Raw genomic sequence first — 16666 nt, forward strand, 5'->3', positions numbered from 1 at the left:
ATACCTAGTTTCTGTCATACTGACAAATTTCCCAGGAGTTTTTGTTAAAAAAAGTGAGTTCTTACTCCAAAAGCTGGGATCTTTGGGTTTATCAAACATTAGTTTGCTAAGGTCATTTAACCCAATATATTGTATATATAATCTACTCCATTGATTTCCCATTCTATTTCTTAGCCAGGACCAGACTGTTTTTTTTTTTTAAACCCTCACCTTCTGTCTTGAAATCAATACTGTGTATTGGTTCCAAGACAGAAGAATGGTAAGGGCTAGGCAATGGGGGATAAGTGACTTGCCCAGGGCCACACAGCTAGGAAGTGTCTGAATCCAGATTTGAACCTAGGACCTCCCATCTCTAGGCCTGGCTCTCAATCCACTGAGCTATGCAGCTGCCCCCTGGACCAGACTGTTTTGATGATTGCTGCTTTAGAGTATGGTTTGAGATCTGACACTGTTAGGCCATCTTCCTTCAAATTTTTTTCAATAGTTCCCTTGATCTTCCTGACTTTTTTTCTTCCAGATGAATTTTATTTTTTCTAGTTCTATAAAATAATTATTTGGTAGTTTGATTAGTATGGCACTGAATAAGTAAATTAATTTAGGTGGAATTGTCATTTTTATTATATTAGCTCTGCAACCCATGAGCAATTAATATTTTTCAATTGTTAAGATATGACTTTATTTGTGCAAAAAGTGTTTTGTAATTGGGTTCGTATAGTTCCTGAGTTTGTCTTGGCAAGCAGATTTTTAGGTATTTTATATTGTCTAGAGTGATTTTAAAGGGAAATTCTCTTTCTATCTCTTACTGCTAAACTTTGTTGTTGACATATAGAAATATTGATCATGCATGTGAATTTATTTTGTATCTTGCAACTTTACTAAAGTTATTAATTATCTCAAGGAGTTTTTTAGATGATTCTCTAGGATTCTCAAAGTACACCCTTATATCATTTGCAAAGAGTGAGTTTAGTTTCCTCAATATCTACTTTAATTTCTTCAAAATTTCCCCTTTTCTTATTGCTAGAGCTATCATTTCTAATACAATATTAAATAATAGTGGTGATAATGGGTGCCATTGCTTCACTCCTGATCTTGACAAGGTTTCTAACTTATCACATTGCAGATGATACTTGCTGATGGTTTTAGGTCGATAATATTTATCATTTTAAGGAATGACTCATTTATTCCTATGCTTTCTAGTGTTTTTAATAGAAATGGATGTTGTATTTTGTTGGCTTTTTCTGCACCTATTGAGATGAAGCATACAAAATACCTCCCAATGGAAAAATTATAGATTACATGATTATCACTGGATTTCTGGAGTCATGCTTGGTTATTACATTGATTAGAATTCTTCCATTTTTTGTCTTTATGATATTGTGCTATTGAATAAATTGCTTTCATGGTTCTGCTCACATCACTCTGCATCAGTTCATACAAGTCTTCCTAGATTTCTCTCAAATTATCCTCTTTATCATTTCTTATAGCACAAGAGTGTTCTATCACATTAATATACCATAACTTGTTCATTCATTCTCCAGTTGTTGAATATCCCCTAAGATTCCAATTCTTTGACATGACAAAAAAGAGCCGCTAAAATATTTTTATACACATGAGTCCTTTTCTTCTTTCTTTGATCTCTTTGGAATATATACCTAATAGTAAAGCTGATCAAAGGGTATCAGCAATTTATTAGTTTTGAGGGTTAGTTCCAAATTGCTTTCTAGAATTGGACTAGTTCACCATTCCAGCAACAGTGTATTAAACTAGCTTTCTTTTTATAGCACCTGTAGCATTTGCCATTTGCCATTTTTATCAAGTTAGTCAATCTGATGGATATGGGATGGTACCTTGGAGTTATTTTAATTTTTGTTTCTCTAATTATTAGTGATTTAGAGAATTTTTTTTCAAATGATTATTGAGAGCTTGAATTTATTCTGCTGAAAACTGCCTATTGATGTTTTTGGACTATTTATCAATTGGGGAACAGTTCTTATTAGTATAAATTTGCCTCAGTTCCCTTTAGTCCATGGGCATTGGGATGGTCCTTGGGAATTGGAATGAAATGAAATAAAATTAGTCCTTGGGCATTATAAGGTCTGCATCTGGCCAGACTTCTTCTAATAGGTCCACAGATCTTTCTATCTGTCTTCATAAGCCACTCTGGTTTAGAAAAAATGACTGCGACTTTTCTTTTTTTTTTCCAATAAGAATTTGGTCTGGTGTGTTTTCTAGATGTTTGGAGGAGCTACGAGTGTACATTTCTTGCTGTTCTGCTACCTTATCTCTACTTGAACCATAATGTCCAGGGCTCTTTTTAAGGGTGTGGGGCTCCCTGGCTTTTAGGTAGTCCACTGATTTTTAATTTTGTTTGTCTCTATTTTCTTTTCTCTCCCAGTCTTTTGACTTTGTTTTAATATTTCTTAGTCTTGTGAACATAATTAAATTCTCTTTAGTCTATCCTTATTTTCAGGGAGTCTATTTGGGTAAAATTTTTTATTTCTTTTACTAAGCTGTTAATTCTTCCAAGTCTTTCCCTCAGAGTTTTCTTCTGCTTTTCTCTAGAGCTAATTTTTAAAACTGTTATTCCATTTCTTCTAGAACTTCAAGTTATCTTGGAGTCAACTCTTCTAGGTAAGTATCTTAGGCATTGCTTATGAAGACAGATAGAAAGATCTGTGGGCCTATTAGAAGAAGTCTGGCCTAGATCCACAATAGATCTTATTTTGCATCTTTTGTATGCTCATTTAATAGCCTTATTTCCTGATTTGGAGCTTTGAGTTAGGAATGTTGGATCCTTATATGTTTTTTTCTGGGTGTTGAGAGCTTTGTTCATTATGGATCTTATGGGTGGTCTAGGTCAGGCAACTGCAAATTTTCAGCAATCTTTAAGCAGACTAAAGTGGGATGGTCTGATTGCTGCCTTCCTAGTTTGGTCTTTGCTCACTCCCAATCCCATTTCGTGTCTGTGAAGTGTAGTAGGGTTGTGGCCTTGCCCCTAGTTGGAGTTCCCGTAGACAGTTGTTGGGCTTAGACCTTTCAAGTAGCTAGAAAGCTTTTCAGATTTAGAGATTCAGAGTTATAAGCTTATCCTTGGTCTGAGGTTCCTGCCCTGGTTACTCAGCTACTAGCCAAAACTTTGGTCTGTGAGCTGAGATCTAGAGCTAGAAACCCACCAAAGCTCTACTGTGGTCCTGGTCTTCATAACTGAACTGTAGTTCTCGGCTTCAGTCTGTGCTAGATCCGAGGGCAGAGAGCACACATAGTTTTCTTTCTATTTCTCATCTACCTCCGGTCATGGGTTCCTACACAGTTCTTGAGCTGGAAGTCTCAGGCTGGATGGATTGGATGGGTTTACTTTCCAGGGCTGAAAAAAAACAACACCCTTTGGCTTCTCCTTTGGTTTCTTAAAGACTGATTGGTCTGATGCTCATCCTTGATCTTTGTTGGGGTTACTGTAGGAGAAAGCTGGGCTGTACGTCTTTCTACTCTGCCATCTTTGCCTGCCTCCTCCTTCACTTTAGCTTTTCCTAGACTGAATGTCTATTGTTTTTTTGTTTTTGTTTTTTTGGTAAGGAGATCCCCGTCTCTAATAATCCAAGTCATTATAAGGTATGTTTATTAGCTGGATGCACAAGGTGAGAAGATGGGTCTTTCTGTAGGACAATCTATCTTGAAATGAGAACTTAATTGTCCAACTTGACACTCCTTGGTGCAAAGCAGAATTATTGATAATCGGGAAGAGATGGCAGCAAAGGAGAATGAAGCCATCACTTCTTTAGCTTCTTGTTTTTCTAAAGAAACGGTAACTACATTATAGTTGATTAGGAGAAGACTTTTCTTATTTCCAGACAGATGTTTAATTTTGAAAACAAAAACAAATGCAAAAATGTTCAAATGTGGAAAATAAAAATATTATCTTAGCGGTATTCCGGTGTAAGAAGCAGCATGAGGTAATAGAAAAGGGGGTAAAAGTGAGGAGTCTTGGGGTACAGCCCTAGCTTTACCATTTAGTTGTGTGATCTTAGGAAAGCAAAGTCACTCTAAGCACTACAGTTGCCTCATCTGAAAAAGTAGTAATATTTGCTAGTCTACCTTTATTGTTGGGTTGTTGTGCATAGTGTTTTAATTTTTTAAATTATTTTTATTATTTTAAAAAAAACCCTTAATTTCCATCTTAGAACCAATACTGTGTATTGGTTCCAAGGCAGAAGAGAGGTAAGGGCTGGGCAATGGAGGTTAAGTGACTTGCCCAGGGTCACACAGCTGGCAAATGTCTGAGGCCAAATTTGAACCCAGGACCTACCATCTCTGGACCTGGCTCTCAATCCACTGAGCTACCCAGCTGTCCCCTGCATAGTGATTTTTAAAAAAAAGTTTTTATTGCTCTCTTTGTTTTTATATCATTTAGCTATATTTCCCACAGTAGTTGGGTGAAAGGGTAAAAACAAATTTAAATGAACACTCTGGTCCTTAGTTTCCATAAAGTTTATTAATATTTCCTTGAATAAAAGAGACCAGATAGATACAGAGCTATTTAAATCTCTTCTAATCTCTCCACCTCATGGCTCTTGATCTCAGCCACTGTCCTTTGATGGCAGGTCTAAGGGAATAGAAGGAGACCATTTCTCAGAACCTCCTCTTCTATACCTTCTCCTTTAACCTGGGATTCATGATCTTTCCTTTCTGGACTGATTCACCGTCCTGACCCACGCTGGCACGATCATGTGATGTGAAGCTATCATGGGATATTTCTGGGGGAGGGGGTTCCCTTTACACAAAAGGCAGTGGATAAAGTAAGTGCTTGGCTTGAAGTCGGCAAGACCCGAATTCAAGTGTGACTTAATCTTAACTTCTGTATGCTTCAGTTTTACTCAACCATAAAATGGGAGGGGGAAGTTCCTATGTCCTCTGGGTGGGAGATAATGTTTGTAAAGTGCTTACTGTGCCTGGCACATAGTAGGTCTTAATAAATACTTGTTCTCTTCCTTCGCCTGTATCTTTTCTCCCTCCCCCTCCCAAAGAGCCACCTCTTAGCATTTTTTTTTAAAGAGGAACAAAAAAATTCTGTAAACCAAAAGTCCGAAACGATAAGTCGTTGTTTCATACCGATGGTCTCCCACCTCTGCAAAGAAGGGAAGGCATCTTCTTAGGGGCCAAACTTGGTCATTATTTTGCAACTATTTCTTTTTTTCTTCCTGCCCCATTTAGTTGTTGTAGCCACTGTATACGTTGTTTTCCATGTGTCAGTTCACTTTCCATGTTTCGTGACCCCAATTGTCTAGCCCGTACCACTTTTCTGCCTTAGAATTGATACTTATTGTGGAGCCTTAGACAGAAGGCCAGAGTTTAAAAAAAAAAAGTGATGCTTTGAATGTTTTTGGTTTCTTTTTGTCACTCCTTCTTGGGATGTCGGACTAACAGTAAGATCTCCCCTTCAGAGGGATTAGATATTTTGAGTTGCTTTCCTCATTTAATTCCAAATTCCACAACCATTGCAACAAATAAGCATAGGGAAAGTGTTTTTTTCAAACCTAAAAGTACTAAAGGAACATATTTCTATAGATAATTAAAAACCACTGCAAAAGTAATACAGAAGCTTCCGAGCTGTGTGACCCTGGGCAAGTCCCTTGACCCCCATTGCCTAGCTCTTACCGCTCTTCTGCCTTGGAACCAATACACAGTATTGACTCCAAGACGGAAGGTGAGGGTTTAAAAGAAAGTAATACCGAAGTGTGAAAAGGAAGGAACTTGAGCAGAGAAGCGCTCGTGTGGCTGTGCCATTTCCCATCTTCTCAACAGAAACTTCTACCTGAGAAAAAGGATCATGAATAAAGAAACTCTCATTCTTAAAACCTCCAGAGGCTCAACGAGCTCCATCATAAGGTGTTTGAGAGTCTTCACAATCTAGATTTCTTCCTGATTTTTTTTTCTGGTCCTAGTAAGGAAATAATTACAAATTAGCGGGAGACCCTATTAATTCCGGCTCTCCCTTGGGCATGAGAGTGATTTACTGTAGGCAGTTTTACTTCATCTCAGCAGGCAGGAGAATGACACACGAGGGAGAACCGTTTAATGGTTGTAGCTTTGTAAGTTAGTCCAGATCTGCGTTTTTGGGAAATCCCAAAGAAGACAGTGAGCTACAAATTAGGTGAGACACTTTGCTTATTACCCAAGGGGACAGAGTGCTAAACCCCGAGTTGTAGAGACCAGAGTTCAAATCCTTCCTCAGGCACTTACTGACTGAATGTAAGTCAAGGCAAGCCATTTCATTTATTTGGGTCAGTTTTCTTATCTATAAAATGAAGCTAGAGTGCCTGCCTCCTGGGGTTTCCCAAGGAGAAAATGAAATAATATACGTAAAGCACCTTGCAGACCTCCAAGTGCACTTAAGCGCCAGCTCTGCTCGTTATCCATCGAGGAAAAAAATGGAAGAACCCAAGCCCAGCCCAGTTGACTTGTCTGTAGCAGGATATCGGTGGCATCTTCTCCACACGCTTTCTTTCTTCTTGGTTCTTGAGACCGGCCTCTCTTAATCCTCCTCCTCCGGCTCTTACCTCGGTCCCTTTGATGGACCATCCCCCACCCCCACTCCCCCCACCCCCGCACAGATCGTCCAGAAGGGGTGTTCCTCGAGGTCCCTCTTTCTTCCCTTGTTTGGCGGCCTCGTGGGCTCCGCGATTTCACCCATCACCTCCACAGCGCCATCCCCGACGCCCTCTCCCTTGCTCCAGTCCCCCACAGACAACTATTAGATAACTGGGCAAATACAACACTGAACTCGGGGGCTTTCCCCTGAAATCTGTTCCTCTTCTGAATCTCATTGCTCAGGGCTCGTTCCCAGCATCCCGCGGTCTGAGCCCCTCGTCTAAGGTTGCCCCATCCCTCTCCTCCTGCCCTGCCCTGCCCTTTCATCTCCGCTGCCCCTGGATCTTACATTTGGCCCCACGATCCGTCCATTCCAGGGGCTCCTTCTTGCCCTTCTAGTCTTCTACGGGTCGTCCCCCTCCCTAGTCTCTGGCCCAGAGCTGCGTGCTGGCTGCCAGATCCTCAGCCCCTACCCGGTTCTAGCCCCTTTGCCCTGAGCGTCCTCCATCCAATGCCTGTGGCACGCCATACTCGCCCTTCCTTACCCTCTGCCTCTTGGAATCTCCTTCTTGGCTTCCTTCTAGAAGCAGCGGCGTGGCTCGGTGGATTGAGCCAGACCCAGGGTGGTCCTGGGTTCAAATGTTGTCACACACTCTTTAGCTGTGACCCCGGGCTAGACACTCAATCCCTATCGCCTAGCCCTAACGGCTCGGCGGCCAATACGGAATGTCAAGTCCAAGACAGAAGGTAAGGGTTTTACAAGGATTCCCATAATGCATCCCGGCCTGGGTGAGTGGCATACGGGGCATCCTTCTCACTAAGGTATTATTAGCCCCGCCCCCTGCACCCCATTTAGACTTGGTATTTCCCCTGGGAGTGGCTCTGCCCCCACCCTTTATTTCTATAGTTTAAATCCTTGGGGGGCTTCCGAACTCCCTCGGGAACCAATCCAGCCAGGGCCAAAAGACAGCTGGGACCGAGAGGTCCCGCAGGAGTCTGACGAGAGGAAGCTGGCGCCGAGAAGGGCTCCGCCCTGGCTTCTTGGCGCTCTTGTCTGTTTCACACGTGGCCAGAGAAGATACAAGCAAGCTGCTCCAGCCTTCCCACAGTGCCACGGGCTGCTTCCGCTCGTAATGGCCCCGGTAACACCATTTCCCCTGAATCCACACCCCACAGTAGCTGCCCGGAAAGAGCTGCTCCAGCAGGGCCCAGAGGGGCACACGGCCCTCTCCAGTCTCTCTGGTGGCCGGAGATGCCGGATGGCTGAAGGCTTGCGCCTCGGGGTTCTCCCGGGGCCACCCCCAGGCAGACCCCACAGCCCAGGGAGAGGACAGCACTAGAGCACACTGTAGAACGGCCTTTATTGGTACTGTATAGAATGTTGGCAACATCTGACTGTTTATCAACGAGGCTTTATTGAGGCAGGTATGTACAAGAACAACGTGTTCTCTGGGGGCTCCGCAGGGATTCGCTGCGGGCCACCCAAGCTAGGTCGGGAACATAGAGACACGGAGGGTGGAGGGTGGGGATGCGGGAAGCCTTTAGATTGGTTTCCATTAACCTTGTCCTCCCACACTGTCTAATCTAATCACTTTAATGTAAAGAACAAATTTACTTACTGTACTACTCTGTTATTTTATCTCGGCATCCAATTCACTTATTTGGAATATAATAACAAAATACAAAAAATTTATTGTTTCTTTAAAAACCAGGAAATTTTAGTTCACGCTAAGATAAATGTTGTGACTTTATTTTTTAGAAAAGGTTTTTACACAATCGGTGACGACTTCTTTAAAGTGATTTGTCACCCTGAGGAAAAACACTCTTTAGTGATTCCGAAGAGATCTTGATTTATTCTCCTTTGAATACATTTGCTGGAACTTTTGTTCCTTTGGCTAGTCAAACCCATATGATTTCTTCCGTCCCGAGGCTCAGGTTCCCCGTCTCCTCAGTCCTTCAATCAGTTCGTAATCCGGGCGGCTTGGGACATAGCGCTCATTTTCAAAGCCACACAGTCATGTTCCCTACCAAAGGTGACTTCAGAACATGCTTTAGGAGCAGGAGAAATTGGATCCGGAGCAGAAAAGCTTCTAAACGGTCCCAATATTAAAAAAAGAATCTTGAAAATGACCGAGTCCATTTTCTAATGCTCACTTCTTTTTTTAATTTCAAGGCTACTTTTTAAAAAATGGTGGACTCAGATGTGTGACAGATAATAAACTCTCTCTTGGTAAAGAGTATTTAAAACGGCTTCTTAAAAAAGGACCCCCCCAAACGACGCTTTCTCATTCCCGGGCTTCTAAGTCAAAAGTACAATCTACCATAGGCACAGCCCTGGAAACGGAAAGCTCTGACCCTTTTACCTCCCTATACAATAAACAACTTGTTGGTCACGGAGAACAGCAAATCATCTGCTTAAAAATAGAAGCCAAGAGCTCAGTAATCTTCGTTGGAGGAGCTTAGCTTCCTTCGGGCTGGAATATAAAAAATCTCACATCTTGAATGAGGTAAGAAAATACAATGCCAGGGCGCAGGCAGACAAGGCCCCCAAGGACCACCCTCTGCCGCCTCAGCAGTTGTGCTTCAGCTTGGACTTCTTCTTTCTCTGCTTAATGAGGAATAAACTCTCCTCCTCCTCCTCTACTCTCTGACCCTCCCCTTTCCTATGCTGCTCCCACTTGCCCCTTTTGGAGAGCTCCCCTCCCCTCATCTTCCGGTGCCGTTGGGCAAAGTGGGAAGACCTGTGGGAGGAGGAGTGATTTCTGGGTCCTCTGATGAAGTCCTCCTCCCCGTCGTACCACCTCTGGACATCCCTCCTGTATTTCTTTCCGTGGCTCCTACTGCTCCAATTGCTCATTTTGGTTCTTCTGAGATGTTTCTTTTCTTGATGCCATCTGTGGTCTTCCTCTATCGTATGTCTCTTCTTCATTCTATGGAAGGGACTCCTGCTTGTTGGTTCCACATGGGCTCTCTTGACTGGCCTCGGAAAATCTCCATTTTTTTGAAGTTCTGGAAAACAAAAGTGTTTTTCACATTCAGAAAGTGGAGAAACCCACTCTACTATGTGGCCTATAAACAACCTATAATTGGAAAGTGCTAGAAATACATGAAGAGTTTTTATTGCTCCTTTTCCTCTTAAATGTAAAACCTTTATTTTTATATTTCTTATAATATAATGTAATACATAATAATACTAGATAAATATCATAGGTTCATAAATATAAAACCTTATATTTCAGAGGAAAAGGATATAGAAGTTTTATGTTTAAGGGGAAAAGGAGCAGCAACAAAAACTCTCAGCAACAGAAGAGATGGCAGACGCTCCCGTCCATCAGAATGACGCAGCTCGAGTAGACAGCTAGGCGAACCTTGGCCTGATGAACGCATCCCTCCTAGAGGAAGTCGCACACATTTTGGATCTGTTTTGAGCCAGGCCAGGCCAGTTTCCCTCGTGCTCAGCTAACTACGCCCCTTTGTGACGCTCTCGTCTGACTTCACTTCCCACCGAACTTTCCAAAGGCTGTAACAGACCACTGAGGCAACAGATGTCCCCTCACAGCCCACGGCTTCTGGCGTCCTCAGGCCAGCTTATCCCCCTCAGAAGGGGAAGGCCTGGCTGGGAGGGCTTCACTTGGCTGGCCTAACTCGGATCCGGTCTAAGCTTGATCCCGTCATTCGGGGTATTCTCGGTCCTTTCTGGCTTCCCGTCCCTTGGCACACTGAGAAGCCCATGGAAAGAAGCCTGGCCTGGAAGGGCCTCGCTCAGGCCCTCCCTGCGGCGGCTCCAGCCCCGCTTCTCCCGAGTGGCTCCCTCGGGGACTGCCAAGGCAGACAGGGACAAAGGCAGAGGAGGCCCTCGGGATGGGACACTGTGGGACCAGTTAACGCACGGACTCTGCGCTGATCCCCTGTATGTGCGGGTACAGGGATGGGGGTTCCGGCTGTAAAAGGCGGCTCTCTTGCAGAAATGGATACTATGGAAATAGGTATCAAGTGACAACATTTGTACAACCCAGTGGAATTGCTTGTCGGCTCTGGGAGGGGGGAGGGAAAGAAAATGAATCATGTCAACAAGGAAAAATGTTTTTAAAATAAATTAAGAAAGCATTATTCAGATAAATAATGTCACTATAAAGTAATGTGGGGTGGGGATTAGCACCTGGGGATCAGGAAAGGCTTCATGTAAGAGGAGGCACATGCTTGGGAAAAAAAGATGAATTTAAAGTGAGCTATTGCTACATTCCTTATTGCTAAAGCTGAAAAAGATTCTTACATCTCTTTGACATTTAGAGGATTATCTTAGGCACACAACTGAATAGTGATCATTTTAATTTGCATCCAACCTTGAGCGTGGTCTCGGGCTGACCTGAGTTCAAATCTGATCTCAGACACTTAGTAGCTGTGTGATGCTGAGCAAGCCACTTAACCTTTCTCAGCCTCAGTTTCCTCACCTGTAAAATGGGAATAATAGCCGCTACATTCCAGGGTTGTTAAGAGGCTCCATAACTGTAAAGCATTTAGAAAAAGAGCCTGGACAAAGATGTTCATCATTCTTGTTATTAACTTTGTGAAATAAAGTTGTCCGATCAATTTAAGCAACAGTGAAAAAAACCTTGTGGCAAAGCTGTCATCCAGTCTTCAGGAAGGCTCCTGACATAACCCCAACAGAACATTCTGCACTCGGGACAGATCTGGGATGTCAGGACTGGGGTGCCTGGGTGTTCTCTAATGCAGTGGTCAGAGGCTCACTGGATGGTGACACTCCTTAAAAGATTTGTTCTGAAATTGTTGTTATTTAAAATCTTTGTCAGAACCTGGTGGAATGCCATCTGGTGTTAGGGAGACAAGTGGAGACTAGGAAAATGATGATGATATGTTACAGAAATGGTCAATTGAAAACCAGACAAAATCTACTAAGTAAAGGGAAAAGTACTTGAGAAACAAAAATGAACCACAGAAAATTGAGCAAAATAACCTCCAAGACCAGACCCTAAATTATTAAGATTATTAAAAGATGCACAAAACAAAAAGCTCTGCAGATCACAAGGGACTTATTTATCTATGCCATGGTGGAGTTAATATAAAACTGGCATTTAAGAGCTGAGAAATAAGAAGGGAAGCAACAAATTGGGAAACAATCTTTATAACAAAAACCTCTGACAAAGGTCTAATCACTCAAATTATAAGGAACTAAATCAATTGTACAAAAAAATCAAGCTGTTCCCCAGTCGATAAATGGGCAAGGGACATGAAGAGGCAATTTTCAGTTAAAGAAATCAAAACTATTAATAAGCACATGAAAAAGTGTTCTAAATCTCTTATAATCAGAGAAATGCAAATCAAAACAACTCTGAGATACCACCACTTCACACCCAGCAGATTGGCTAACATGACAGCAGAAGAAAGTAATGAATGCTGGAAGGGATGTGGCAAAGGAGGAACACTAATGCATTGCTGGTGGAGTTGTGAATTGATCCAACCATTTTGGAGGGCAATTTGGAACTATGCCCAAAGGGCGATAAAAGACTGTCTGCCCTTTGATCCAGCCATAGTGCTGCTGGGTCTGTACCCTAAAGAGATAATAAGGAAAATGACTTGTACAAGAATATTCATAGCTGTGCTCTTTGTAGTGGCCAAAAATTGGAAAACAAGGGGATGCTCTTCAATTGGGGAATGGCTGAACCAATTGTGATATATATTGGTGATGGAATACTGTTGTGCTCAAAGGAATAATAAAGTGGAGGAATTCCATGGAGACTGGAACAACCTCCAGGAAGTGATGCAGAGTGAGAGGAGCAGAAGCAGGAGAACATCGTACACAGAGACTGATACTCTGTGGCACAATTGACTGTAATGGACTTCTCTACTAGCAGCAATGCAGTGATCCTGAACTATTCTGAGGGACTTATGAGAAAGAACACGATCCACATCCAGAGGAAGAACTGTGGGAAAGGAAACACAGAAGAAAAACAAATGCTTGATCACATGGGTCAGTGGGGCTTTGACTGGGAAAGTGGACTCTAAAAGATTACCCTAGTGCAAATACTAATAATGAGGAAATGGGTCTTGATCGATGGCCCATGTTAAACCCAGTGAAGTTGTACATCATATATGGGAGGGAAAGAACATGAGTCTTGTGACCATGGAAAATTAAATTTAAAAAATAAATTAAAAAAATAAAAAAGTTAGGGAAAAAAAGAGCTGAGAAATAATTCTTTCTCTCTACTCACTAAGCACTGAACTTCTTGTAAAATGGGCATGGAGAACATGGAAGAAGTCCAGAAGAGAGCAAGAAAGCTTTCCAAAAGGTTAGGAAATCATGTACAGAAGGGGCCTATAGTTACAGAATGTGGTAACTGGTTCAGCTATTTTTGCCTAATTGTTCTCTGGTAGAAAGGGAGGCCCGGCTGTTATTTGTATAAATCTAGACATGGCAATGATTTTAAAACAAAGTTAGGAAACGTAATTAAAAAACAAATGAAAGTGAAAGGTGACTTTGTAACTCCTGTGAAGTACAGGTGTTCTGCACTGTCACAGGGAGAAGAACTGGGGAAGAGGAGTTTAGACTAAGAAGGATTTAAGTTAAAAAACAAACAAACAGCCTTCCTGTTAGCAAGAGTGACTAATCAAGCCATCTAAGAGAGGACCCGGGATCTCTTCCAGCTCTCTAGGATGGTGAGGGCTGGCTAACTTACCCGGAGAGGCAGGAGGCAGCATCCCAGAAAGCATACAAAGCATGAGGTCTGGCCTCTGCTGCTAATACTCATTATTAGGCCCGGTCTCTACACGGAAGTATATTTCCATTTTGGGGCCAGTTTTCTTACTGGTCATATAGGCAGTAGCTGGTTGTGAGGATCAAATGAGGTCACGGGCATATCCTGACACAGAGCAGGCATTAATCGGTGCCAGTTTTTACTTTGGCCCTGAGGACAATCCTGGCCCAGACCAGGTTAATTCTTATAAGCTAGTGTGAAGATTCTGTTAGCAAGATATCTGTTTGGTCCTATGAGGTAAATCATAGTAAAATACAGATCTTGGAAAATGTACTTATTTAAAGAAAACAAGGTCAAGTTAAAACAATCTTTTAAAACCTGGGTATCCAAAGACTGTAGCAAACCTTTTTAGAAATGTACTCCATTGACTATTATGGAGAAATCAGGATAGAACCATCAAGTGGACATGGAGGCGGCTGCCATGACTTCTCCAATCGTAGGGGGCCCACTTTTACTAAACGGATGGCCCGGGCACAGCAAAGTATATTGGCGCATGCAAAGAGATCACAGGCATGGCTGCAAAAACAATTCACTAAGATACCCTCCACATACCTTCAACCTTCCACTGTATTCTTTGTTCTTGGTCTTGGATGTCATGCTCCTTATCATAGTAATAAATGAATGGTACGGTTGGAAAGGTCCCACTTAACATTCGTCTCTCTGTGCACTCCTGAAAGTTATATTTAGTATTACAACTTAAGAATCATTTTAGAAATGGTCATTTTTACTAGCTTAGTCTAGACTACAGACAGCCAAGTGCCCCCCAGTTTTGGAACCAGTCTGCCACCTATTTGGGAGCTCCCTGTCAGTCCATCTGAGGGTACATGCAGAAAGCACCTGAGGGGAGGCTACCTCAGAGCCAAATTGTGTTGGTGAGCCGAATGGGTGTGCTGTTACCACCTGCTCTGGGGGCAGGCTAGGACAGGACAGTCACTAGACACGGAGTGAGAAGCAGATTCAATTCTGGGGTCTCCATTAACTGGCTGGGTGACTTTAGGCAAGTCACCTCTCTGGGACTCAGATTCTTTATCTGTAAGGTGGGGATACTGTTTTAAAAACATGTCTTCAAGGGTTATTGTAATCAAATGAATATATATGTAAAGTGCTTTGTAAACCTGACATCTTCACATAAATGCTGGGGATTAAAGTTTTTTGAAGGCAGGAACTGTGTTGAGTTTGTACGTTTCCCTCGTCTGGAACCTCGCGTTGGGCTCTTAATTCACTTCACTGGATCATTACTTGGGATCCCAAGTCCCTCTAGCTATGGTAAGCACTAGTGCCTTCTACCTGTCATTGGGCCTTGCAAGCGTACAGTCCAATTCCCCGTGGGAGCGTCGTTTATGGAATATGGTAAAGCTACTGACTCAATCTAACGTCACGAGCTCTCCAAGACTGTTGGGTTTCAGACATCTTTTTAACGCTGCTGCCAGCACTCCATCTCCCACCTCAGGGTCTTAGTTACAGACATCAAGAATGGCAGGGCTGCAGGAGACCTTAGAGGCTCTCCGCGAGCTGCAAAGAAAGCTTCTCTAGGACGTTCTCTGGGAGCGGCCGTCCATCGAGAGCTGGGAGGAAACTCAACAATAACTCGCTCTGGCGTTCCTGACAAGAGGCTGAGGACCTCCTAGGAGGGAGGGCTCACAGCCTCTCTGGGTAGCAGGCGGGTGCGAATAGTGATTAGGGGGTTTTCCAAAAAGGCACCTGATGCCTCCTTTACATGACAATCCTTTGAAGCCCAGAAGACAACGACCACTTGCCCCCCCTTTTCTTCACCAGGTTCCCACAAGTCTAGGACTCTTCTAGATGCTCTTGAGCTCATCAATGTCCTCTTTAACCCGGGGTGCTCGGACTCGAAGAAATACTCCGGATTCACGTAGGGCAGAGTACCAGCGACGGTTGCCCCTGTTGCTGCAGCTTGCTTTGCCTCTCACGGCACACTGTTGACTCATGGCCATCCCATCTCCATCATGTACTTGTGAAGTTGAAGTTTTGTATTCAGGTAGGAGAGCTTACAGTGATCCCTGCTGCATTTCATCTGCTTAGACCTGCTCTAGGTCTGCCAAGATTCTTCTGCCCACAGCCCCTGCTCTCCAGGGTGTGCTAGCTATTCTTTCCTCCTAGCTTTGTTATCTGCATCTTTGATAGGAATATCATCTATCCCTTTAAATGTTTTATCCTGATTTTACTCCCTTTACTCTGCATCACAGTTCACAACTCTCCCCCCGTGTTGATGAATCAGTCCCCTTCTACATTTCATAGGGCATGATAATATGTCATGACATTTACATACTATAATGATCTGAATGGCATTTATCTTTCTATCACTCAGACTAGGTTTTGTTGGTAATATGTAGAAGTGCTAAAGTTATTAAGATGTTTCAATTAATTTTAGTTGATTCTCTAAGATTCTCTGTGTAGACCAATTTATTAATCTCAAAAAGTGATGAGTACTCCCCTCCCCCAATGTTCTTTTAACTATGCTTATTCCCTCTATTTTTTCCTCTGGTTATATAGCTAGGATTTCTAACACTGTTAATAATATTGGTGATAACAGGCATCCTTGTTTTACTTAGGCCTTACCAGAAAGACCCCTAGTTTATCTCTATTAGACATGATGCTGGATTTCGGTTTTAGACAGATACTATTTACCACATTAAGGAAAGATCAATTTATTCCTCTGCTTTCCAGGGCATAGTTAATCCTACAATCCAAGGTTTAAGATCTTTCAAAACCATTTTAGGAAAATAAAATTGCCAACACCCTGAATCAAGGAAGTGGATCTTCTCGAGAAGATGTCATAAGGATGCCTGCAGAAACTATACACTACATCAAAAGATCCAGAGTGAACTTTGATTAACTAAAAGGGGTTGAACATATCATTTATTCTGAATGTAAACTCTTATGCTAAAGGGGAGTGCCCCCCTCCCCCCATTGGCTTTTTGTCAATGCATCTATCAATCATTTTTTGTTTTCTTTTTCCTTTCTTTCCCTCTTATCCCCAAATTGTTGTAATTCCCTCTTTGTAAAGAACAATATTTTATACACTTTAGTAAGGGAAGCTTTAGAGGTATAAGCTACATATGTGGAATGATTCATTGGGAAGACCTGACATGTTAATCTCCCAAAAAACCTGAATGAGATTTAACAAGCTGGTCTCCCAAAGAATCAAAGGGGGGGGGCACTGTGTGAGAGGAGCCCTCTCCTGAGATCACGCATCAGGGTCCCACCTACATCACACCACTGAGGGTGGGTCATGGGGCTGTGACCTAGGCACTTGGAAATGATTGGAAAATTGATCTGGGAGTAAA

General features: G+C 42.6%; 1 protein-coding gene across 1 annotated transcript in view; it reads right to left on the bottom strand.

Annotated features, from left to right (window-relative positions):
* Positions 1-7977: 7977 nt before the first annotated feature.
* Positions 7978-16666, bottom strand: part of ZCCHC7 (zinc finger CCHC-type containing 7) — a 285505-nt gene continuing 276816 nt past the window's right edge. Inside the window, exons 7-8 of the mRNA XM_016423801.2 lie at positions 13911-14028; positions 7978-9594 (exon numbers count right to left, since the gene is read on the bottom strand). Of these exons, the coding sequence (XP_016279287.1) occupies positions 9155-9594; positions 13911-14028 (558 nt within the window). The 3' untranslated portion in view covers positions 7978-9154. The remainder of the gene's footprint in view (positions 9595-13910; positions 14029-16666) is intronic.

The sequence above is a fragment of the Monodelphis domestica genome, chromosome 7 (assembly GCF_027887165.1).
Source record: "Monodelphis domestica isolate mMonDom1 chromosome 7, mMonDom1.pri, whole genome shotgun sequence".
NCBI lineage: Eukaryota > Metazoa > Chordata > Mammalia > Didelphimorphia > Didelphidae > Monodelphis > Monodelphis domestica.